General features: G+C 39.3%; 1 protein-coding gene across 4 annotated transcripts; it reads left to right on the forward strand.

Annotated features, from left to right (window-relative positions):
• Window positions 1-37: 37 nt before the first annotated feature.
• On the forward strand, window positions 38-25,619 carry foxk2a (forkhead box K2a). Of its 4 annotated transcripts, none has more exons than XR_001637531.1 (11): window positions 38-694; window positions 1,740-1,934; window positions 2,568-2,709; window positions 3,190-3,336; window positions 6,682-6,875; window positions 7,117-7,313; window positions 7,802-8,074; window positions 9,320-9,520; window positions 11,813-12,227; window positions 20,204-20,347; window positions 25,481-25,619. XR_001637531.1 is itself a non-coding variant. In XM_016527062.1 (9 exons), the coding sequence occupies exons 1-9, from the start codon at window positions 402-404 to the stop codon at window positions 11,983-11,985; spliced, it is 1,815 nt and encodes a 604-aa protein (XP_016382548.1). In that variant the 5' UTR covers window positions 38-401; the 3' UTR covers window positions 11,986-13,428. The 4 variants fall into 4 exon arrangements, 1 of the variants encoding a protein (XP_016382548.1); XR_001637530.1 differs by lacking the exon at window positions 25,481-25,619 and adding an exon at window positions 21,434-22,059; XR_001637529.1 differs by lacking the exons at window positions 20,204-20,347; window positions 25,481-25,619 and having other exon boundaries at window positions 11,813-12,147; window positions 12,199-13,428.
• Window positions 25,620-27,157: the final 1,538 nt, after the last annotated feature.

The raw sequence follows: 27,157 nt of genomic DNA on the forward strand, positions 1-27,157 counted from the left end.
GCCAAACTCTGTAGCATCGCCAATCCGCCTCTTAGAACTTGCGTGTCAGCCGGCACACAGCGCAACCAACCCTCAGCGCTACACGCGTGTTCCTCTCACTGCTGATTGGTGGATTCCATTTTTGTCCTCCCGAGCCGCAGAGCCATTGGTCGCTACCGCTGTCAATCAGCCCGGCCCCGCCTCCAGGGTTTGTTTGGTAGAGTTGATCGTTTTTTCATTCTCTCTGTCGCGGCTGTGGGTTGGAGCCGTTGTCCCTGGGCTGGCACGTTCCTTCGTATTTATTTCTCATCCTTTGATTCGATCCCCCCACTAAATTCTGCAAGCAGGCCTCCCGACCGAGTATCAGCCGCCTGCTGCTTCATTTAGATAGTCTCAAATTTCCGCCAAGAGAAATAATAAAGATGGCGGTGAGCGGGATGTCGGGGTCGGTTGTTGCCCGGCTCGAGGGCCGAGAATTCGAGTATCTGATGAAGAAGCGCTCGGTCACCATCGGTCGGAATTCGTCACAAGGCTCCGTGGACGTGAGCATGGGCCATTCGAGCTTTATTTCACGGAGGCACCTCGAGATTTTCTCCGCCGGCGAGGCTGGAACGGGAAGCGGAGATTTCTACCTTCGATGCCTCGGCAAAAACGGGGTGTTCGTGGACGGGGTGTTTCAGAGACGAGGGGCTCCTCCTCTCCAGCTTCCCCGCATGTAAGCTAACGACTGCCGGTAGGAATTAGATCAGCGCCAGCCGCGTGAAGGCGTTTGCGACGATCGCTCGCGGTATTTGTTTTGTTTCGCGAGCAGCACGTGTTGATTATGACAACCGCCACTAACGCACGTCTCGCGCTGCAGCCTTCGATTAGCACAACAGCTAACCATTCCCCTCAGTCTGTTTACACAACACTAGTCACAACGCTCGAGGGTTACTTTTGCTTTTGTCGTTATCTTTAGGAGCCGACCCTAAAGGATATTAATGGCATCTTTCCTATAAGATTCCAGCATAACGAACGACCGCAGTACTGTTATTATTGCCAATATGATAAAAATCCTCTGGTCAGTGTGTGTTGGGTTCATTCAGTACTTGATGCCCTCAGCTGACCCAAATCTTGCAAGTTAATAAAATATGACGTATGCTTGGGGCACTAATTAAATGAAAGAATCGGAAATGGTGATCCGAAACAATAGCCTGGTTAATATAATTCATGTTTTATGCACTCTAATTAATGATAGTTTTTGTCTATTGTAGTCACACGTTTTAACGCAGTATTTGACCTTGCATTCAGTGGCGTTGCGTGCGTGATTAAAAAACTGCATTGTGTGCATTCATTTACAGTTTTTTACATTTATAGTGATTCCATTTTTATATGTATGATGGATGGCAAGTTATGACATTGTGTTTTATTGTTGCAGAGGGGTGCGTCTGTATCTGATGAGCTTCACTTCAAATCATAGTTATTAATTCCACTTAGTTCACAGCTGAGCACTTTTTTACATGCTTTATGTATGGTGTGAAATGTGAACGCACCGCAGGGTTATTGTGTTGAATGGTGGTTAGAGGTTCAAATATATTTCTTATGGTAAAATGTGTCTGTTGTGTAATCGGGTCAAGCTGGTGTCCATATATATAAACCGGCTCTACTTTTGTATTCTGTTGCTGGCTGATTTGTGTATCAGCATGTCTGCTGTATTTTTAATATGCTACACCATCAATGCGTAAGTGGTTGAAATTCCAACTCTGTTCCCTATTTTGTAGGTGCACTTTCCGATTTCCCAGCACAAATATCAAAATTACATTCACTGCCTTGTCCAGCGACAAGAGAGACCGCAGGAACGCGCCAGAGTCTCCTGTGAAAGCGGTCCAACCCCAGATCTCGCCGCTGACCATCAACATTCCAGACAACATCGCCCACCTGATGAGTCCCCTCCCGTCTCCAACAGGTACAATCAGGTAAGCGCATCTGCTTCAACTTCTTGTCTCATCATCTCATACAGACCTTTATTCCAAAGGCCTTATACTTACATTTGCATTTAGTCATTTAGCAGACGCTTTTATCCAAAGCGACTTACAAATGCGGACAACAGAAGCAATCAAAACCAACGAAAGAGCTTTAATAAGCAAGTGCTGTGACAAGTCTCGGTTAACCTAATGCAGTACATGTAGCAACTAAGAAATAAAAAGAAAACAAGTAGATAGAATAGAGAAAGCTAGTGTTAGAGGGCTCCTTTTTTTTTGTTTGTTTGTTTTTTTTAAAAAAAGAAAACGAATAGAGAGTGCAAGTATTAAAATAGATAGTGCTAGAGTTAGAGAGTCAAAAAAAGATGGAAGAGATGTGTTTTTAGCCTTTTCGTGAAGATGGCTAAGGACTCAGCTGCTTGGATTGAGTTGGGCAGAGCATTCCACCAGGAGGAAACCGTTAATGTAAAAGTCTGTGAAAGTGATTGTGTGCCTCTTTGGGATGGCACAGTAATGCGCCGTTCACTTACAGAACGCAGGCTTCTAGAGGGCACCTATAAGTGTCATTAGGAAGTCTATTAAATCTCCGATTTAATTATGCTTTTATTTTTTGTAATTTTTCTTCAGCGCTGCCAACTCCTGTCCGTCAAGTCCTCGAGGTGCGGGACTCTCCAGTTATAAAATGGGTCGGGGTCTCACAGCTGATCTCATCAATGAAAACTCCCAATCTGAAAATGACAAGGAAGCATCTGGAGAAGACAGTCCAAAAGTACGAGATGTTTTAAAAATGCATGCTGCCATGTAGAATAATGATGTCTTGTTTATAGGGCTGCACGATAAATCGCATGCGATATTTAATGCGCATCTTGTCAGTAAAGCCGGTTCTGTAATCAGCGGTAAATCTCCATCACGTGCAGGCTTTCACATGGAGAAGCATTTACTACACAGAGCCGTTGTTCACTGACAAGCTGCACAAAACCACGATCATATTTTGCGCATGTTTTGCGCAGGTTGTCGGTGAACAACGGCTCTGTGTAGTTAATGCTGCTCCATGTGAAAGCCCGCACGTGATAGAGATTTACCGCTGATTACAGAACGGCTTTACTGACAAGATGCACGTTAAATATCACATGCGATTTATCGTGCAGCCCTACTTGTTTATCACTGTTCCTGTGGACATTTCTGAAACAGATTGGTCAAATCTGAAATGCAGTAACCTGTCCAATGCTCTCTTTCTTGTCTTTAACAGGATGACTCCAAGCCTCCTTACTCGTATGCACAGCTTATTGTTCAGGCCATCACAATGGCACCAGACAAACAACTAACACTGAATGGAATATATACCCACATTACTAAGAATTATCCATATTACAGGACGGCAGACAAGGGCTGGCAAGTGAGTGTCAATCAGCTCTTCTGTGTGCAGGGTCTTGAGACTGTTTAGTCATTTAATGTAATTAGTCATTGTTTTAGTGCTATTGTATGTCTTTGTGGTTGAGGTGAACTTGTTGAGCAGACCCAGGCAGACTAATTTATTATTATTTTGCCTTTTTTTTTTTTTTTTAACTTCTTGTTTAGGAAGATCCACAAAATTTATACAGTGTTGATAGTAACAGTTTTTTTTATGGAGTTGAGTGTAACAAGCACTTGTTAGTAGCTTTCTGAATTAGTGAGAATATCTAAAGAGGTCATACCATGAGGATTCTCAGTGCTTTCTTTGTGCTTTTGATATAAAACTTGTTCTGTCAGACTGATGGGTACATCAACGCATGTTCATCTACATTTATAAGTTAAAGAAGATAAAGCTATTGTCCCTTAATGACCAAAGAGCTGAGAAGTAGGGTTGGGTATCTTTTTTTTTTTTCGATACCGGTGCCAAATCGATACTTATTAAAAAATAAAGAAATAAATATTCCCAAAAAATTATGGATTGGCCGTTAGCACTATAAACACATGATGTCTGTTTCATTCATACTGGATGCACCCTCGCACAGAAAATCCACATATCCAGTCACAGAAGTAGCGGAACTCATGACCCTCCAGGAAATCCCTTATATGGACAAAGGCATTGCTATTATAGCTGTAAGTAAACAGAACATATGAACGTTTTGAATGATAAAACAAAGACAATAAACACTCGACTGCGACAATCTAGTTTATCTGTGTTATTCAAGCCATCTCTGGTATTTTCATAATAATTAAGTATATTTATAACCCATTGCTAATCTATGTATTCTTTTTAAAGTAGCCGATGGAACATATTTTCTGCCACATTCTGTGACAAGAAGCCTCATCAGATCACAAAAGGAAGCATTTGACTGGTGTTGTGGAGTAAAAAGGTTATAATGTTCTCTTTTGTTGGACAACAGGTTTAGAAATGTGAATACAAGGGAAGTTTAGCTTTAGGCATTTTAATTTAAGCATGTTTAGCTTAGTTAACGGAAGGCTACCTGCTGCCATCAGAGCAAGTGTAATTACTGCATTCACGCGCTCCTCGGATGCTCTCATTTCCCGAGTTGTGCTTTTAAGTCGGAATGTGAAAACAACATGGACACTCTCGTTACTACAAAGATGTGTTGGATTTGTATTATTAGAGCTTTCCGACTTGAGTTCATGTGCATTTTCTCAGTCGGGAAATTATTATTTTTCACGTGCGGTGATGATGCTTCTTACGTCCGTTTCGGAGAACCAGAGGACAAATATTTAAATCGATCACTCAGGCATGGCAATGAAATCTGTGTTCTGATTCGGTTCTAGTACATACCGGTTACATAGGTACCGGTGCCATATTGGTACCGGGTTTCGGTACCCAACCCTACTGAGAAGTACTCCAAACCTCTGCTCTACTGATTGTGTGTAGCACCTAAAGCTCTGCAGACCCTTCTGAAGGATCTCAACATTTGAAACAAGTGTTTTTTTTTTTTTAAGCATGGCTGTTGCTTGTTTCAGTCTGACTCTTACAGTTTGTTTGGCACATTTCAGTGCACATTACACATGCTGTCAGGATGTAATGCAGACTTTTCAATGAGGCTGTTATTGAAAGATTGGACAGACACGACACCAAACTCTCAAGCCACAGAGCCGGAGTAAGGGTGCGGTGCTAGGGCTGGGAAAATAAATTGATGCATCGCGAATCGAGAAATGATTCGGCATCGATTCTGAGATTTTCCGAATGCATCGTGATTCTTTGAGTCGATTCTGAGCTTAGTTTTGAACAGCAGATGGCGCTGCATGCTTTAGAAACATCCGTACTCTGCTTGTTTCCAAATCCTTACACCCACTTGAACATAAAATAATCATTCATAAAATTCGAAAAGGTTGAAGCGAATTACAAGGGTGTTCACAGTTGGCTGTGTTTACGTTAATTTCGCGTCATAAAAGCATTCTGAGCTGAGGTGAAATTCAGTGGTGGATGAAGTACACAAATCAAGTTCTTGAGTAAAAGTACAGATCCGTATAATAGAATATTACTCCAGTAAAAGTACTGTTTTCAATTTTACTCAAGTGAAAATACAAAAGTACTTGATTTTTTATGTACTTAAGTAAAAAGTACTGATAGATGAATGTTTATTTTGCAGTTTTATATAGGCTACTTTTATCATTTAATTTTATATTAGCATATATTTTTTTATAATCCTACTGCTTAAAATACCTGGGATTTTTCCAAAATAACCAATAAGGAAATAATGAATATAATAAGGAAAATATAATTAGATTTTCATAATGATTTTTTTCTTCTCAAACCTTGTCTGTGGTGTAAAAACACCCCTGGCCAAATGCCCCCAGAGGGCATCACTTCCCACTTTGATAATTACTGTAGTTACCATGCATCAGCTAACATTACTGGCTTATTTTCAGCATGGTTATGAATGAATAAACATTTATATTTGTCTACTCGGCTAGTTGATCCAGATACATAGTAACTTAGGCTATGTGTGCTGACAAACAATATAAAAACAGACGTCACATAGGGCTAAATGCATAGCATTTTAGTAAAACTGCTAACCTTACATCAGCGGGGAAGATGAACTTGCATGAGCTATTTTATTGTTTTTTTGACCTAAAACATAGAGACTCTGATGTTAATGTGTCTGCATCAAGCATTTCAGTGGGCTTAAACGGGTCACCCTTTACAGCAGATTTAGTTCATAAACAACTGACAGCTTTGACCTAAATAGGATTTTCAGTTACAATAATTAATCCTAAAATTCGACATTAGTAACTTACTTTTAACAGCATCAGACGCGCACGCGCTCACAAGATCTCCCTGTTCTTACTAAATGCCCCCAGAGGGCATCACTTCCCACTTTGATAATTACTGTAGTTACCATGCATCAGCTAACATTACTGGCTTATTTTCAGCATGGTTATGAATGAATAAACATTTATATTTGTCTACTCGGCTAGTTGATCCAGATACATAGTAACTTATAAAACTACTCCAGTAAAGTACAGATACTTGAAAAATGTACTTAAGTACAGTAACGAAGTAAAACTACTTCGTTACTGTCCACCACTGGTGAAATTAACGTTACATGACTCAGCCGAAGGCACAAGCGCTCTTTAGCACTCCTCTTCATGAGCATTTGAGTGTGCGGATAAAAACTAGATTAGAGCGCCATCTGCTGTTAAAATCTAAGCTCCGAATCGATTCCAGAGGAATCGCGATGCATTCTGAAAATCTCAGACTAAATCTCAGACAAAACGTTAACCTTTTTGTTGCTTTTTTTTACTCTCCCAGAACTCGATTCGTCACAATCTGTCTTTAAACCGCTATTTTATCAAAGTGCCCCGATCTCAAGAGGAGCCGGGCAAAGGCTCTTTCTGGAGAATAGACCCCTCATCTGAGGGAAAGCTCATCGAACAAGCTTTCCGCAAGCGCAGGCCGCGCGGTGTGCCATGTTTTAGGACCCCACTCGGGCCACTCTCATCCAGGTGATCATTAGTATTCTTCCCTTGTTGTTATTGTAAGACTATTGTCATTTTTAGATGAACTGTTCCTAAGTTGCTGTAGTCACACTTTGTAACAAACAGACTTAAATCGCTCTTATATGCTTTTATGGTGGTGTGGGTCCCAGAGATTGAATGCTTTCTTCCCGTGCTTTTAAGCAAACAGGCCTTCATGAACAATGTACCTTGAGTTTATTCATACAGTTTTCTTCCTGTCTCATTTCAGGAGCGCTCCAGCGTCTCCTAACCACACGGGGGCACTGTCGGCCCACTCCAGCGGCGTTCAGACTCCCGACAGTTTATCAAGAGAAGGCTCACCTGTTCCTATGGACCCGGAGCCCACGCCTGCCTCCGCTCCTACTCCAGCCGTTCAGCCCAAATTAGCAGTCATACAAGAGGCTTGCTTTGCACAAAATGCTCCAGGTAAGGTCATTCCTCATGCACGAGTTAAAACATGGCCTTTGCTGAAATTAAGAGTAGTATAGGAATTGTGTATTGAGTATAATGTTCACAAATTGGTTGGTTCACTGGTGAATCAGTCTGAATCAAATCAGTTTTGAAGCATCCTTATCCAGATAACACAAATGCCTGGAAAAGTCATGGAAATTCATTAGTGAGAAATTATGGAAGCCTTTAATGTGTTTAATGTAATAAACATATGGTCCTTTCCACCCTTTTTCAGTTATTTAATTTTAAAACAGCACATTAGACTTGTAGTATCACATTTACTGTTGTTTGCTTGCTGTATAAATGAACCTGTAAATATGTAGCGTCCTTTATATTTTAGAGAGATGCTAATCATCATGTGTGGGGCATTGTTCTAGAGCACATTAAAGAGCAACCCAACTGTCAGATTGTGTTTTCCCACTGCTGGTCAGCTGCATTTTAACCAAACTTATGTTTCCACACAGGTTCGCCTCTCAACACCCAACCGGTTCTCATCACAGTTCAGCGGCAGCTACCGCAGACCATCAAACCTGTGACCTACGCCGTCGCCACACCGGTGTCCACTCCCACATCCCAGCAGCCTGTCATGCAGACTCTCCATGTGGTGCATCAGATCCCTGCTGTTTCCATTGCGACCATAACCGGACTGTCTACAGCCAACACACACGTGCCAGAGCCTGTGTTTACCCAGTCCAGCATCGTTAAAGCAGAACCGCATGAAAACGGAGAGCTCAAAGGTGAGCATGCAGAATTAGAGGTCTGCATGGACTTAAAACTTATATATTAAACATATATTCTTTATATATATATATTTTTTTTCAAGTTACAAAAGTTAATCAGCGAGCAGAGCAGTGAGTGATTTCTCATTGATTTACATCAATGACGGACTGCAGCAGATTGCACTTTAAAAGCAGCGCTGTCTCTTTAAAACCCGATCACATGACGCGCATCTGACACATCCAGTTTTCTCCCAACTCTTTAAGGTCGGCGAGCGTCTGTTGGACTGGTTTGTTTGGTGTGATCCACATGTCGCCTCGCATCGGGCTCACGTCGGTGGCAGTTTGTCCAATTCAACATGTTGAATCGGCGTCGGGGCTGTCGGCGAGTGTGAGAACTCTGATTGGATGTTCAGTTTAGCGAACGAGTCTGTGCAGGAGAATTAAAGCAAAAGTGATGAAACCTAGCAATTAAATGCAGGCGGCACAGAGAGAAGGCTGTTCTAATGTTACGTGATCTTACCCAAGCATTCCAATATGCGAATATTTTCATAACAACGTCCATTAAAATGAAGAAAGTTATCAACATAACTGATATTTAAAATGGTACGCAAGCGCTGCTTTGTTTACGTTTTGTATATCTACGTACATCTCGTATATCCTTGCTTCGGTTTCTCCTTTTAAATGACGAATATATAATATTGATAGCTGCTGATATAGACCGCTCATTCCAGAACGCACGTGTTAGTTTGCAGTCGGCTGTATTATGTGCGGTGTGTTCAAGTGCAGATTTTTGTCCGACGCTGCCGATGCGAGGCGACAACACCATCGGCTTTCGCCGCTAGTTCTTTGAAGTCGGCTTGGTGTTTCCCGGCCTTTAGATGCTATTTTTTGTCCATGTATCTATTTATTTGGTGGGTGTGTTCAAGTGCAGATTTTTGTCCGACGCTGCCGAGGCGAGGCGACAACACCATCGGCTTTCGCCGCTAGTGACTATTCCTTAAATGTTTGTCTGAATTTGTTCGTCCATCTTGGCTCAAAGCCACTTGCTGAACGTTTTTTTTATTCGAGTTTAACTCTAATCAATATTTCACGTCCAGTTCTTTACTTATGTGGCAAGTAGCCATGTAATGAGCAGGATAATGTATATCCAGCCGGTGTATCATCGTGAAGGGGTTTGGATTAAGACAGGCTGGATGTACATTAACCATTTCAGATGTCAGAGAGAACGGCTAATCTTTAATGCTGTTTTTACATTTTTCTCAGTGAAAGTGGAGCCGGTGCCTGCTATTACAACCACTTCTATAGGTGGGACGAGTCGCATTCTTCAGATGTCCCAATCCAGCCCAATACAGACCGTTACCATAGTGCAACAGGCTCCAATTGGCCAGCATCAGCTGCCTGTCAAGGCCATCACTCAGAACGGGACGCATGTGGTCACTGCTGTCCAAGGATCTGGCAACACAGGTCAGGAACCAACGTCTGTGTTATCGCCATGTATTTACATTATAATTACAGCCAGCATTTCAGAATTTATGTGGCAAAACTTAGTACATTTATTAGAGCTGGGTGGTTAATTATATCTTATTTTCAACTACAGTTTTTACTTATTTTTGTCTTAATACAAATCTAATGCATCCTTTTCCTTTACATCCACACGTCCCTTCATTTCACGTTTCAGTGCACTACATCTAGTTGTATCTTTCTTAGATCTATTTTTTTTTTAATTGTGTTGTTCTAAGTGTGAATTACATTGTTTTAAAGGGGTTATGAACTGAGAAAACAAAATTCCCTTGATCTTTTGACAGATAAGAGGTCATTGTGCTATAAAACATCCTGTAAGTTTCAGAACTCAAAACTTTGTCGTTAGTCTAAAAACAGCTAATATTGAAGGCAGTCTGCCAAAACGACAACTTTTGGAATGTTCTACTCTGATGAAATAGTGTGGATAAGCGCCACCTTGCAGAAGAAGCTTGACATCAATGTCAATATGCACATGGTGTTTACAAGGGGCGAACACGCAGGTCTACGCAGAAGCCAAACGATAAAGATGGCTCTGAAGACAACAAGGTGCTGTGCAGTGCCGGGTTGTGGAAAAAAAAAACGTATTTGCACTGCCTTCCTTCTGATCCCAACGTTAAAATGAATGTTGGGATCATTATCTTCATGTTTTAATGGGATTTTCAAAAGATTGAAGCTAAAAGGCGATGCTGTGCCGACTATATTGTATCCGAGAGTCATGTCACAACACTGTTTTTATACGTTTTTATTACGTGATCACTATTGCTTTGTCTGTTAAACAGAACGTTTGATATGTACTGAGTATTTATGCGTTTTTAACCTAAATCACATCTGTGAAGGACGTAGACTGTCAAACATATACAAGTCACTCATAGCAGTGGGCGTTTACTTCCAAGTCTGCAATCCGACACACCTATTCAAATGGCTCGTTCTGATGAGGGGGGTCAAAAACAGGACAGAAAATAGCCTATTACTTAAATTGTTTTTTGATGTAAAAATCTTGATGACATTATAAGTGGACCTCAGAAAACAATACAAAATAAAAAACAGAGGCAGTTCATGATCCCTTTAATATTTTTATATTTTTCAGTTGAATTTAGGGATGTCAACGATTAAGCGACGATCCGTTAATTGTCGATAAGAGATGTAATCGATTAAATCTGTCGATGGCCGATTAAGCAGGGTCTTTTGCAAAAATAATTGCAAAAGACCCTGCTTTTGCAATTAACCCCTCGAAATTAGAGGGTGAGGATTTGGGAAAAGAAACAATAAATATTAAAATCGTGGAAATTCGTGACCAACCCGCAAGACAGAACACGCGTATGGCTTGATTTAAATTTATGGGCTCGAACAAAAGAAAAAAAAAAAATCCAAAAGCATAGTGGCGGTGTAACATTTGCCTGCAAACCAATTATTTATCTAATAAACATAGCTTTGTACCTCACTTGTCATACTACTCAGAAAAATGTTTCATGTGATCAACAGTGTGTTTTGCCGTAGGCTACTGCTGGTGGAAGGGTATTGTATTGTATTCACTGACTGCGCGGTACTGCGGCAACGCACTGTAGTAACGTTTGGGATCATTTTATTTTAAATGCCGATAATGTCATTTGCAAACATTGCTATTGTGTTTTAAAATACAACAACGAGCACCATGAAACCATTTAAATTTGTGATGTTTCCAACATCAGTGAGTAATCTTGCTAAATAATCATCTCACTATTAAAATAATTAGAATTCAAATTTTTTCTGCAAGTGAGTAGGACTAGTGTTTATGATGCAGAAATGTCAATAAAGACATCTTATGCCGGGTTCAGACTACACGATATTTTTGTCGGTCACGATAGTCACTGTGTCAGATTACACGATTTTGACTCCTAAAATCTTGTTGTGTCCTGGACAAGAAACATGTCAGACTACACGTTGCTTCCCGACCATTCATCCCTTTAAAGAAATGAAATTCTGCCCCCGGTGGTTGACTTTAATGTTAGCTTTAGCGCAGTCAGGACAGTTTGCACATAACAGGAAAAGAGCTACATTTTCACTAGTGCTCACAGGCTTCTGGGCCACACTCCTCTATATGGTTATGAATCTATAAAAATCACAGACTTCTCATCAGCACATTTGTGTGTTTTTAAAAACTGATGTAATATAGTTGGCAGTTTCTAGCTTTGAACCCAGAGCGTTGCTTTAGCGTGTCTTGCGCACAGCTAACGCGATCCGTCTGCTGTTTTTCAGCGAGTTCTCTGCACATGCTGGCGACCCACGCCTCGGCCTCAGCGTCTCTACCAACCAAACGGCAGAACGGAGACCAAGCAGAGCAGCCTGACACCAAAAGAGTCAAGACTGAAGATGGAGGGGACACCGTCCCCGTCACAGCGGAGAGAGACAAGCAGAACGCCACTGACTAGGGCAGCCATGTCGCGACCTTTGACCTCAACCCATTTTTTGTTTCTCCCCGCCAGCCACGCACCTGCTGCAGCCACATCACCTGTTAATGAATCCAAGGTGCCAAATAGTGAGGTGAGATGAAAGTCAGTGGATTTTGGAAAGAAGTAACGATTAGAATCGGGGTGAGACAAATGCGAGGTGGAGGAGAAAAGAGAGAGGTTGCTGTTCTGAAGGAGGGACGGTGGGCCTTTTACATGATTAGGTAAACACTCACAGATATATGCACACACATATATTAATATAGCCTACTTGAAGTTATAAATTGAAATGTATTGTGGGTGTAACCCAGCAGAGAAGGTCTCCATCACTATGAACTCTGGGCTGAACGTGGATGGAGAGCAAATAGACGAGCCCCCTTTGTGTTACCGAACAAATGACCGGCCAATGACCAATATAAATATTAACGTAATGTCACGCATGCGTATCAGATGTGTGCTCGAGATTCCCCTGTTCCCAGTCTTGAACATTTGCATTCGACTGAAAAGACAGGTCAGATATGGACTTGCCAAACATCGTTTAACACCGATTAGCTCTTAAAATGTGAACCTGCTCCTTATTTCAGCTTCATATTCACAGATGGAAAAATGAGTGTTTTTTTTTCTCTTGGGCAAAGGGAAATGTGGGGAGTTTTTTTTTTCCTGTATCATGGCAGCTAGCTACCATGTCCACCTACCTAATGCAGTCTTTAGTAGATATGCAGTATTTTGTCGTATGTGTACTTTAGGATCTTATTTGTGTGTGTTTCCTGAGGCACAAATACTCAACTTAACAGGCAGTGCTGAAGTGAGGTTGCTTTTTCTTTTCATTTTCTTTTCATTTTTAAAGACGTGGACTCGTGGTCATGGAAATGAATGTAGTTTCTTCATTTTATTTTTATTTTTTTCCAGAAAAAAAAAACAACACTATTGAGGGTTTGAGTTATTTGCTATTACATCATATCAAAATGATGTTTACTCGCATCCTCTTTTTCATATTTTAACCAATAACCTATGAGATAAATATATTTCCATTTGTACTTTCAAATATATCAGCTTGCATGAACGTGTTGAGAAAATGTGCTGTATCTGATTCGTTTCCTGACTGCAGGAAACTGCAGAAGATGAAAGAAAAAAAAATGCAAAATAATATTTTATACAATTGGGATCATTACTGCACTTACCTTTTTGTTTCTGATATTTCCTTTCCTCCCCATTGTTTTTCCTTTTATATTCAAGATGTCGTTGGCTGTGTTTGTTAAATTTGTGTTGAAGATGTCTCTTTGCCTGTTAATATTATTTTATTCTGTTCAAACAACTGAAAGAGTCTCACAGATAGTACATGTTCCACAAGGAAAAATAAGTGGTAGATGTTGTTCAGCTTCAGTGGGTATATGCATTTTTTTATAAATTAAATTAAAAACTCCATAATTTCTGTTCTGTATTTGTGTGACTGCTGAAGATGATGATTGTGTCGTCTAGATGGCGCTGTACGACACTTCTGTGCAGGATGATATAAATGCTGTGGCAACAGTATCCCACTTTTTTAGAGAAATCCGAATGAGAGTGTTTTTAAACCAGAGCCTCTTGTTCTTTTGTTATCAACAGTAGGTCAACAATAGCCGGTCCATTATTGTGAAAGGCTTTGTTGACTCTCCTTGTGAAGTTAAAGGACACCCAGAAGGGAGGGTTTGCCACATTAAGGATATGAATGATTTATTGTGAAATATACTACATTTTCTTTTCAGGTTGTTGCTGATTACTCATTAGAATCAGGTTAGGAAACAAAGGAAAATGAGTTATTGGATAAAGATTCTATAGTTAGTTTGTTGACAGAGACTTATTGTTAAATAGAAGGGAGCAACATGTAATGATGTGGAATTAATTGTTGCTCAGAGTGTCTTTTAAGTGTTCCCTATTTATCGTGCCTATTTATATTAGATTTTTTCAGGAGGTTCTAATCAACTATCACATGCGATTTTTGTAGTATTTACCGCAGTAGCCAGTATTTCTTCAACGGTAACATTACCTTGTTAAAGGATAATTAAAGCGCATCTTTTCCATATTCTGCAGCAGGACGGTCACAGTGTCAGGAACAAGAGGATGTTTTCTTCTGCCGCAGTCAATGGTTTCTTCAGGGTTGTGTGATTTGAAGGTGTTCGGATCATTTGATATGGCTCTCACACCTCAGGTGTTGATGGGAAACATGACCCGCTGTCCATCTGCGCCGTCTTGTTCTGCTTGTTGCACAGGTTGTCTGATTTCTTGACAGTGCTAATGAATTAATAATAGGAGTCGTAATTTGCATTTCCATGGTGGTAGAAACTTGGAAACAGTGGTTAATGTGAGGTATTACTGCCATGAGTTTACGTGAGAGATATTTCAGCATGATTACTGAACTCTACTGCTTGAGTTTTTATTGCATATCAAAACAAACCCCACGTCAGCTATGTTGCGAAACAAGTCCTTCCACGTATGATATTCATGACTTTTCCTGTGGTTACCTTCCTCTCCCTTATTGTCCGTTTACTGTGATTGTGAAAGACTTGAGTATTTAATGGCTCAAATATCCAGATACACAATAGCAGGGTGTGTCTTTAAACTCTTGTATTTGTCTGGCAGGCAGAGTTTGTGATCATAATGTTAGGTGAAAAGCGATGATGTTGCAGTATTTGATAAGAGTACATGTATAATTCACACCTAACTTTACTGTTTATAACAGAGCTGTGGTTCTAGTAGACACACCGAACACGTCTTCAGTCCATTCCTGTGTCACTGGAGAGCTGCGAGATGGAAAAAGGGTGCGACGCTTCCAGGTGAACAGGTTTCCTGAAACGCTCAGGGTCTGAGCCTAAAATACTTTGCTCCCAATAAAAGTTTGCAGAGGAATATTTGTAATGCTTGTTTTAACAGAGTTCATATAGTAGTTCATACGCAACCGCATATGACTGCTAGGGCTGTATGACTAATAACAGAAACAAGTGCAAAATCCCCAGAGTTAAATCAACTCTGCTCAGAGTACATATTGTCCCAATCTACAGATCATAAAGCCAGAATAAAGGGGTTATATAAAACAATGCAGACATTTCAGAAGAATAAAATCAAGATTTATTAGAAATAACGAGAAGCTCCCATATCGTGTGAAATAACAAAAACAAGTAACTGGCCAAATCATTTTCTGACAACTCTTATTTAATAAGGATGAAAATCAAACATAAAAACTGAAATGAAACTTTCAGTATAAGTTAAAAGTACAAATGTATTAATCATATGTAAAGTGCTCATTAAAAATCCCTGATTGATTAATGACTTCATTTCTCAAGTCAGTCCAAATATGAAGGTTTGGTTAAAACATTCCAGTCTTACTGCTGCTTTTCCTCATCTTAGTCCGACTCTGACGAACAGAAGTAAAATGCACCTGAGAAGAGAGAAGAATAGCATCAAGTTTCACAAGTGTACGATATCCTCAAGACATTGAATCCATACAACAAATACTCATGGAATACACATTGTTAAGGTATACTTTTGAAATATAATCTTAACAGTGTTTTTCAGTACTGGTCAAAACAAAAGTCTCAAGTCCACAACAGCCACGACAGTAGACATAAAAAAATAAAAAAAAGACCAAAACAAATTTTTTTTGTCTTTTTTCGTAAAACAGTACACTAAAAAATGACCGTGAATTTAACGGTAAAAGACTGTTAAATGGTTAACGGTAAATTCCCCTACTGTACACGGTGAAAAACTGTATTGGACATTACATGTATTGGACATTAATTTTACGGTAGTATACCATTTTTGGAAGTGGAAGAAGACCGTATAATTTACAGTGACTAACCGTAAATTGACATTCCCAGAATTCCCTGCGTTACAATTCAAATTTGATGTTTTTTTGTTGAAATAACTTTCTTCTTAGTTTTTTCTTATCAGTTTTGTATGTTAGGGTTGTGTGTTACACCTAATGTTAAACCGTAAAACCTAAAACGTTGCTACCGTATTTTTTACGGTAAAATTCCGGCAACCACAGCTGCCGTTTTTTACCGTAAATTTTACGGATTTTTTTTTTACAGTGTAGGCCCACAAGAAGTCTGTCTTCATAGAACTGGTAACTACAATGAGCTTGAACTCGTAAAGTTAAGTAATCAACACCAAACTGCAATATGACCCTGAAGCAAATACTATGGAGTTATATAGGCCATTCCTGTTATGTTTTGTAATGCCCCTGTCCCTCTCTCGCTTTCTTTTTGGTATATATATATAAAAAAAAAAATTTTTAATTTTTTTTTGAGTGTCACTGCAGAAACTTCTCAAATCAAAATAAAAATTTTCTCGCAAATACCATTTTAATTGGTAAATGAATTCGATTCACTTTCGGCTTTGATAACATCCCTAGTTAAAGCTCCAATGTCCGAACGTGTACTTTCCTGTGTAGTATAGGGCCTACACAATAAAGCAGAATATCAAATGATGAGAATATACTAGGTAGCTACACAGTATTCATAAAGATCAGATCGATAGATGTGCAATCAGTGGACAGATACAAAAACTATGTAGATACGGAAACGGAATATCTGCACATGAAGGGACTAATTAGAGATTTCAGATTCTTCATAACATCATTTTAGGTGGTTTTAGTGGTTTGTCTCACTACAAAACACTCCACCCAGTTAGATAAAATTACATGAATCAGTAGGCTCTGTAACATTACCAGAATTTCAAAAGATGGTTAAAAATATCGAAATGAGCTGTTGGCACTTTAATATAGGCTAACTCTCAATCTCTACTTTAGCGATTAATTTCCATCCTGTTTATTAGTAATCTGATTACGTAACTCGCGTTACTTGTAACCCCCAGTTGTCAGTGTTGCGTTACCCCCAACACTGACAACAACTGTAGCCTAATTTTTGTGTGAAAATGATTTTTATCCACTTTGCAAAACTGCGACAGTCCCTCAGTTGACTGACGTTATTCTCAACACTCCTTATAATTGAAAACACCAATGTGTGAGGACAGATGAATGATTTAGAAGACAAGCGATGTGTGAAGAAAAATGAAGGTAAATTTCAAGTGTCGTTCTAGCTGTATATATTTAAAGATTGTAAAAATAGGATTCGCAAGTGTTTACGATACAAACATCATAGCAATGAAATATTGAAAGAAACGACTAGGTTATTTTATTAAAAATAAATAAATAAATAAATAAAGCTGTTGCTAATACGATCTGACCGATGATCTTCGCAAACCGTGGGCAACTGCAGACATGCGATTTGTTAGAATCAAATAATAAAAAAAGGCACCACAAAGTGAGCAAAAACATTCATTTATATCTCCGTTTCTAATGTATGAGCACATTATAACAGCATTTGTTGTATAAAATAATCAATGTGAGAAGTAAAAGCATGTCTCAGTAATGTTTTATAGATTCCCACCACACTGTGGAGATATTCCTCCAGAAATGAGAAGCTGGCATTCAGAGCGATGATGCCAGAGGATACAATATTTTGACTAGGGACAAACATAATAAGGTGTTGGAAATAATTAAGTCCTGGGGGACAAAAGCTCAAAAAAAGATTGCTTTTTTTTGAGAATTGAGTGGAACGTTAGGGTGAAAGAAAGTGACACACAGTCTTTGTTCCTGACAGCAATATTAGGATGGCAACAATACATGCAAATGTTAATGTGCGAGTGACAGGATGTAGACTAGCTCTGTGACTGATCATACAGTAAATACAGCAGTAAAACTGTCCCTTGAAGTCTTCACCAGTCGTGTGGAGAAGATGTTCTGTCATTTCTTTACCTGAATTTACCCTAAACTTGCTGTTTTGTGCTGCAGTTGTTGAACTAAGAGAAGCTAAACTCTCCGGCTTTGTCATAGACTGCATTGCAGGGTCAGAGTGGCCATTTTGTTGGAAGCTGTGAAATTCACAATAGCTATTATGTCATGTATCGAGCTAATCATTTATGTGAAGGAAGTAAATCATTCATTACTCAGAGGAAAAGATTGTGCCAATGTACTTTTAAAAGTCTGAATCTGCAGCCTGTGGAAATGTTTAAATTAATAATGCTTTAAAAAAAAGTTTTTACAACAATCCCTATAGCTTGCAGAAGTAATGTTTCTGTTTCTTCGAATCGATAGATGACATTCTCAGCACTAAAACATCTTGTAACATCTAAAATTGTTGTACATTCTTCGATTACACTTTATTTTGATAGTCCACTTTAGACATTCTACTAACTATAAGTAACTTTGCAACTACATGTCAACTAATTCTCATTAATTTGCAACTACATGCCTACTAACTCTCAGAATAGACTGTTAGGTTAGGTTTAGGGTAGAATAAGTTGACATATACTTGCAAAGTTTCTCAGTATGTTGTATGTTGTGGACCCATCAAAATAAAGTGTTAGAAGATATTAAGCAGACAGTATACTAATACTCTAATGACTGCTAGTTGACGTAGTTGCAAAGTTACTTACTGTTAGCAGAATGTCTAAAGTGGACTATCAAAATAAAGTGTTACCCATTCTTCTGTTTTGTGAGCACCCCACACACTCATCACCGTCAGTCTCCGATTAGCCGCCGTGGCCTTTCGCCCTCAAATCACTAATGAAAGTTTTTACAAGATCTCCACGGGTCCTAAAGCCTATTGGAAATGATGTCAAATATTTATTTTTCCTAGAACAGCTTTTGCGAAGAACAGATCTGCGCTGCATAATTCAGCGTCAGAAGATGAATTAAGACATAGACATCACACAGCGATCGCTCAGAGCTTGATCTCATTACAGGAGAGATTCTCAGCAGAAGAGCCGAGCACCAGATGTAACAAGACAAATGAGGTCTTTCACAGCTCTTTCCAATCTGGCCTCAGAATGGACCTCCGTTTACAGCAGGTGGTCCAAAACTTCACATTTCAAAATGTCAGATCTCAGCGCTTAGAGCTGGGGATCTTTCCAGAGCGTCTGCCTTTCTCCAAGTCTTGATTTCCCAAAGGATCTGTAGTCCTGACACACTTGAGCTTCCCCGAGCATTTAAGCAGACGTGCCTGTTCTGCTATCAAAGGCATTGTTGCTCCCCGTTTCGCTTTCTCTACGCCTCTTACCTGCAACTTTCCCAAATCTGGGGATGTTTTATGTAAGAAATGACAGCCTGTGAAAGTAATTTGAGGAATCAGATGGTCCCCGGGACGAGAACTGCATTACGTAGGCTACCAGTGAGTCTGCGGGCCTCATATCAAGGATAGTCAAGCTGCAAGGCTGTAATTTCTGGATCAGACTGTTGACGCTGAGGGCGAAGTGTGGGAGAGCAGTTTTTTTGTGACTAGCTCGGGGTCAAAGTGCACTGGTTCTTTGCTTCAGTCCAAGGTCGTTTATCTATGGATGACCAGGCGGCTCTAAGCTCTCATATTCGCTAATCTCACAGCTGAGTGTTTACATTCGTGATCATCACCTTCCTGTGAGCGTTCAATATCAGCCGTGCCACAACCGCAGTGCAATAATTCAGAAAAAAAGGAGTGGGAAGGAGGCTAATTAGTTTTTTTATTATCCGTCTCAGTGATGGCTTACTGGGTAGGATTTGTGTGGTTGTTGAAGAAATCCTTCGAATAATAGCTAAAGTGTATACGTGTGTCCTTTTGCTGTATGTATGGATGCGTGCCAACAGAGCCATGTATCTCATCTGACAGCGGCGTGATAAACGTCACTTCTTCTCGTGTTTTAATCAAGCTGAAAGACAATGCGCCGCCATCCCGTGACATGCGCGCATCAGTGTGCATGTCTTTATTGGCGGTTCTCAGTTAGACGGGCTCGACTGACTGGATGCAGATCGAATACATGTGTTTAGTAACAGAATGTATCTTCCCACCCCGCAGCAGCGTCGAGTGCAGCTCTGTCCTGTTCAACCCACACACAAAAGTTGATCCCCACGCGTTTGATTTAGCAAAGATAATCACAAGGCCTGCAGCTCGCGGAGAGAAAGAGAGATCAGTCTTATCTCGCCCAACAGATCCTCACACAGCAGGTTTATCTAAACGCGCAGTTGATTCATCCATCTGTGATGATTATGATTTTGTCATCATTCCTGGCTATTCTTTTTAAAGCTCTGGGGATATTTGTGAATTGAAGCCCACATGAGGCGCTTGGCTGCATGTACATGATTAAACCCCATTCGTACGACAAGGCTAATGTATCTTCTGCCTGCTGACAGGTATCCTGAATTGCGTTCCCAACTGAAACTGATGGAGTAAGACTTAAACCACCGCATTCATCAGGAGCCAACTTCAATTTACAACCTGTTAAAAGAAGAAAAGAGCGATCTATATCTCGAGGACTAACAGACAATAAGCTTCAGGTAAATCACAACCATTTGCTGATAACCTGCAGAATGTATTCTCACATGTGATTGGACAGAAATCTGCGTATTGCAGGATGCTTAGCACAGAGGTTGTTAAAGGGGTCATGAATTGCCTTTTTTATTATTATTTTGTACTGTTCTCCGAGGTACACTTATAATATTATCAAGATTTTTACATCCAAAAACATAATAATCTAGAAGTAATAGACCATGTTCTGTCCTGTTTTTAACCCCCTCATCAGAACGCTCTGTTTGAATAGGTGTGGCGGATTGTAGACTCGGAAGTAAACGCCCACTGCTATGATTGGCTAACAGTTGTGTATGTTTGACAGCCTACATCCTTCACAGATGGATGCTGCTTTTAGGTTAAAAACGCATAAATACTCAGTATGTATCAAACGATCTGTAATAACGGACAAAGCAATAGTGATCACGTAATAAAACCAGTTACACTAGTGTGGTGCGATATCAGATATAATATATTCGGCACAGCATCATCTTTTAGTTTCAATCTTTTTGTAAACGAATCAGCTGTAAAATGAAGTGAACAAAGGACCAAGTTTATCGTTTGGTTTCTGTGTAGACCTGCGTTTGCTGCTTTTGTCATTTCCCACTATCTGCTTGAATCGGTGGGTGGGGCTAAACAGGCAGTGATGTAGTGATTTTGATTTCTCAGCTCATGACCCCTTTAAGCTTTTTGATGCCATGGACCTCTAAATATATTAAAGGGGTCATATGATGCGATTTAAATTTTTCATTTCTCTTTGGAGTGTTACAAGCATAAAGAAGATCTGTAAAGTTGCAAAGACTAAAGTCTCAAATCCAAAGAGATATTCTTTATAAAAGTTAAGAGTCAGCCACACCAACCTAAAACGGCTCGTTCTAAGAAAGGCGGGGCATAGAGGAGAAACAATAATATACAGTATGTGGAAAATAATGTGTTTTTTTAACCTTAAACTGCATAAACACATTTCATTACACCACATACACAAAATAATGTTCTTTTTAGCAACATCATATGACCCCTTTAATATATAATTTTATATGTAAAATATGATTTGATATTATTATTATTTGTTGTAGTGTCTGTTTGTGAACCCCGACCTTCGCTTCCTTCAGTCTGAAACCCCTGCACATAGATGGCATCAAAGCTGGTAGATGTGGACTAAAAGCTTTAAAACTCCAGTTCTGATTTTTATGAGTCTTTAATGGTTTATACCCAGCAAACATTGTGCTGTTATTAAAAGGCTGTTCAGTCATTGCCTTCTCTTATGTAACGAACCTTTTACCTGTCTTCCAGCTAATGTTTTGTCAGGCACTTGACGCTGCATGGTTTCTCGTGAGACATTTGCTATTGAAATGGCATTGCAATCTTTATTATAATCTTTATAATCTAAAAACATCTTTCCTCAGAGACAAAACAAGTCAAGTGCCTTCGTTTAAGGATTCCAATTTTCAGAAGTGAATTTCTCGTCTGATGTTTTGTCTTGAGTATTGCAGGCACATTTTTTTGCATCTTTTATTTCTTCGTTGTGTTTCTCCTTGCAGATCGTACATGAGGCTCTTATCTCTGAATATTGTGTTAAACAGACAGTGCGCTTGTGCTGAGAAATTAAAATAATAATTTAAGGACAAAACAGATTTAGACACGTTTCGAGGGGCAGTTATGAAATTGTTTATATGTTGTATTGTCATGTGCTGGGAATAAATAACGCGAGCATTTTGATGTTACAGTTTATGATTTACAGTTACATTTTCTATTCTTGCTCTGACTTTCATCTTTTCATCTAAGTTAGGATGTAAAATCTCTGATTAGGGATGCATGAAATATTACTATATGTTATCGTATGATAGTAGAGATTCAAGTTTAAATTACAGGTAATGGACTATATTGGATATTCAATCTTTCATGCTTATTTTCGTAATTTTTTAATTTAGGTTACCTTTTCATCATATAACACTTACTTAAAGTTGACCTTAAAAAACACTAATAATTTAAAAAGTGTACTTTTTGGTAACACTTTAGAATAGAGAACACATATTCACAATTAACTAAGAGTTTTCCCTGAACAAACTCCTAATTTGCTGCTTATTAATAGTTAGTTAAGGTAGTTGTTAAATTTAAGTGTGGGGTAGGATTAAGGGATCTAAAATACGGTCATGCAGAATAAGGCATTAATATGTGCTTTATACGTACTAATAAACAGCCAAAATGCTAGTAATATGCATGCTAATAAGCAACTAGTTAAAAGTGAGAACTGATCCTTAAAATAAAGTGTTACTTTTTTTTTTACACCAGACATTATTATGTTGTGATTGCTATTTATTTATTAAGATAAAGTATATAATTTTAAGATATTAATTTTAAGATGTTCGTCTGTTACCCACCATCAGGTAATTGGTATGAGCCAGAATGTTAATATCAGGTGAATCCTTAAAGTCCCCATGAAATCAAAATTAAAGTTTTTTGGGTGTTAGTATCAATATGTTAGTCTTAAGGTTATCTATAAGGCAGTGTGCTCCAAAACAGTGACAAAATTAGCATTTAGAAGATATAAGCATTCAAAGCTTGCAGTTCGTCACTTCCGCCAAAACGGCTCAACGATTTTTTTTGATGTCACATCGTACTTCAGCTTCTCATGGCACGTAGTGCACTATATAGTGGACAGGGAACGATTCAAACAGTGTAAATATGCTTTCCATTGAGGAAAAAAAGAAGTCTCTAAGCATGTCAGGGGACCTTTAACACTGGTAAGATTTATAAGGCAGTATAAGGAGGAAGATACTGACCACTTATAGAAAAATGGGGGGGGGGTTAGCATGATTTGAGTTATAGAAGCAACATCCAAAGCATTGTTGTCAGATTTTATCGCTGACTTGAAGGCACGTGGTATTGGAATGCAGTCCTGACCAAATGTCTTGGCCCAATTCAGATATTTGCAATAGATAGAGCTACTCGCATAATGAAAATAGGAAATAGCTGCACAATAAGATGGCTGCCGAGCACATTGACTTGCCTTAAAGGGACTTTGAGTTTATTCCTGTGCTTCTGCTGAAGTATCGGAGTCTATTTTTAATCAGGTAGATTTGCCTTTGGAGACAGCCTGCCATAGATAGGGCCGGAATTTATGAGATTCTTCGCATTCTGAAAACAAACAATCATATTTTGCCTTGAATGCAGTGTAGATGATAATTTAATTGGACTGAAGTGTGCAATTTGACACTTCACCGCTGCGGCTTTCATTTGAAAACATCAGTATGATAAGCTAGTGCTTCATTGATCTGTTCTGAGTTGTTTTAGCCGTTGTCTGTTTAATGAGTCTGCAGAGCTAAGCTCTTTTCATTTATTTGGGGACTAAGGGATCTGAGCATGAATAATCGCCTCATAAGTATGATAGTAACAAAAGGCATTTGTTATATATGTGTATTCATATCCGCACATACTCTAGTTTACCCAAGGATCAAGTTGTTTTGAATTAGCGTCATTGTGCTTTGAAGCACAAATCACCCAATGCAATTACGATTCTTACAACGCCTGTATCTGTGCGTCAAGGACGTGTGGCAAAACCCCCATCAGGAACGGGGCGAAGGTCTGGCATAATGAGATTTCAGGCAACATTTATGAGAGCCCTACCTGTCAGATACTCACCCGAGTCTGACGTAAACAGGATTCACGTCTGAAGACGAGCCTTCTTTGTTTAGCTACACCACCTGGAGATGTCTAATTGTAAAATAAACCCACTGACAGCTCAGAAGACGGACCATCTATCACATTTGTCCTCTGACTGTGGGATTTGGCAGGTTCGGTGGATGAGAGCAATTTGTAGTGCTTCCCGCAGCCCGCTGGGCCATGCCAAGACCGATTGGTGGACTTGGCCTCGTTCACAAAGCGTACAGCGTTTTAGGAGCTCCTCTGGCACTCAGTGAATGGATACTGGCATAATCGTGTGAAGGACGACATTCCTGATCCATTTTTGTGCTGCATTACTGGCTGTAATATCAATAACGGTATCCTACCTGTTCTCAAGGGAATGCAAATCACTGCATATGTTTTTACAAAATCAGCGTAGCATTGCTTCAGTTTCCTGGTGAGATGTGCTGAAAGTGTGATTTTTAATTTCCACTGAATCCTAGGGAGCATACAATCTCAACAGAATGCGCCTTCAATGAAGTGTAAATGGCTTAAATACATCAGAAATTGCTGTGTGGACACTTCTGATGTTAAATGTTGTATTTAAAATTGAATTTCAATTAATAAATAAATCCAAGAAGGTTTAAATCCACTTAAAAGTTGCTTCGAATTCAGACTGTGTGTACAAAAACAAAAGGAATTTGTTGCGTTTTTCAGCAGCTCTGTGTACAAACATACACACATACACAATAAAGTTATATACATCTAGATGGAGTAGGCGGAAGGCTTGTATGCAGATATACAAATTCTATGAATAGATGAATAGAAATATGTATTTACATTAGTATCTACTTATTAAGACACAGGTGGCATAAAAACTATATAAATTTTGAACTAGAACATTATTTGGAAATACATTCAGAATTATTAAAGTCTCATGTATTGGAAAAAATGATGTGCTTCTACCACGCAAACATTATCATACCTTTGCACATAGAAATATACACAAGTAAACTAGTAAAGCATCTAAAACATTTACTGTATGAACATCTACAGAGAAATATAAACGCTTATGAATACTTTTAGATTAATAGAAAATTGAATTTATGGAATGAATAGTTTCTTTCATCGCTTTTAATTTAATAAAGTTAATTTTATCATTATTTAATTATTTCATCATTTAGTTTTTAGTTTGTTTGTCATGGGACATCTGATTAAAAATATCTACATAGTATTACTGTATGTTTATCTGCATATGACATTGTTTTAATAGTTGAGGAGTGGTCAGATTTAGGGTCATGGTGGGATTCTATACTGTAAAGTGTCTATATATCAATAAAATACTAATGGTAATGCGATCAGGCTGATACAGCATTTCATCTGCAATGGCACCGATTTGTGAACGACTAGAGAAAAATATTTTGGGTTCAATCTATATGTGCTTGTCTTTAAATTAGCTACCACTTATAAACTTGTATTCTTGTGTTTTTTTATAACAGTGCAATGTTGTTTGTGAGCGTCATGTCTTAGTACGGCCTGTCGGCTGTGGATTACATGAATCATAAATCAGCAAATACAGCAATCAATGAAGCTGAACAACAACAAGCCAAATTTCACCTCCAACGCTGACATGCGGCTCCAGCTTGGCAAGAAAAGGTAAGAGCAATTAACTGAGTCATTGTCATCCCAGGACCCGTAATTATCAGCACACATTTTCCTGATCCACGCCATCCACCTCGCAGTGTGGGGCAAACATGCATTATAACCACCGTCTCGGTTTAGAGCCAACAAAAAGGATGACTTAAATTATTAAGATGTAACAGAACACAATCATTTAATGTTTCCAGTGTCTGCGCTGCAGCGTGTGTATAATATATAAAGCGCTGCCACAGACATTGGCAGGCAGACTCGATTGCGAGCAGCTTTGCTTGCTGGTCAGGTTTCAGAAAATTCCTCCAGCATGTACCTTAGTTATCCAGCCCACCCCAGCTTGGCCTTCATGAAAGGGCATCGTAAGACAGGAATATTGATAGGCCTGTACCACGTTCGGAGACCGAGTTTGAAGGGCCCAACAGGATTGAGGGCTGTGCTGTGTTATAAAAGCCATGTTATTTTTACTTTCTCCAGCCTCTGGGTCCGTGCAGCAGACTCTCTCTTGATTTAAAAAAAAAAAAAAAAGTCGTGCTATTTGTTTTTTAATGGCTAACTCGTGCCATCATTCATGAAATCGTCTCAGGTTACTTATGTAACCATGGTTCCCTGAGTAGGGAACGAGACACTGCGTCCTCTAGGGGTCGCTATGGGGAACGCCTCGTCGTGACCCGTGTCTGAAGCATACATTGAAAAAACACCAACTTGTTGGCCGGCGACAGCCATGACGTCACTACCGGTGCGACTATAGTATAAATAGGCGACGGGAGCTACACATCATTCACTTCTTCGTCTGAAGCTTGCATCCGCAGCATGGCAAGAAACCTAGAGGACGCAGTGTCTCATTCCCTACTCAGGGAACCATGGTTACATAAGTAACCTAAGACGTTTTCACCAACTTCATATTTCAATTTGACTAAGCTTAAATTTCAAGGCAGCATTAAGTTGTAAAAGGTTTTTTTTTTAACAGTGAGTCTAATCCATTTAAGCTTGATTTGGCTGTCGCCGGCCAACAAGTTGGTGTTTTTTCAATGTATGCTTCAGACACGGGTCACGACGAGGCGTTCCCCATAGCGACCCCTAGAGGACGCAGTTCGAAGTTCCCATGAAAGGGAAGCATGTATTTATTGTGTGTATCTTCATTTTATTTTAAAGCGATAGTTCACCCAAAAATAATCGTTCTGTCATCATTTACTCCTTCATGTCATTCCAAAACTCTGTGACTTTATTCTCTGTGGGTTTTTTTTTTTTCTCCATACATGTCAAAGAAGACCAATGTTGTTTAGACCCAAATGTTCTTCAAAAATGTCACATAGGTTTGTGTGTGAGTAAAAGAAGACAGAATGATCTTTTTTGGTGAACCATCCCTTTAAATCAGCATAATGTGTAAAGAGTTGAGTGAGGATGGTCTCAGTTGGACTCTGACAGCTCGTCTGATGTGCTGCTGCTAAATAATCCCACAAACAGAGAGATGTGTTGTGATTAATTTACAAATTTGAATAATTTCTCTCCGTCAGTCTTCATAC

This window comes from Sinocyclocheilus rhinocerous, unplaced genomic scaffold, assembly GCF_001515625.1.
Source record: "Sinocyclocheilus rhinocerous isolate Xijiao unplaced genomic scaffold, SAMN03320098_v1.1 scaffold792, whole genome shotgun sequence".
Classification (NCBI taxonomy): domain Eukaryota; kingdom Metazoa; phylum Chordata; class Actinopteri; order Cypriniformes; family Cyprinidae; genus Sinocyclocheilus; species Sinocyclocheilus rhinocerous.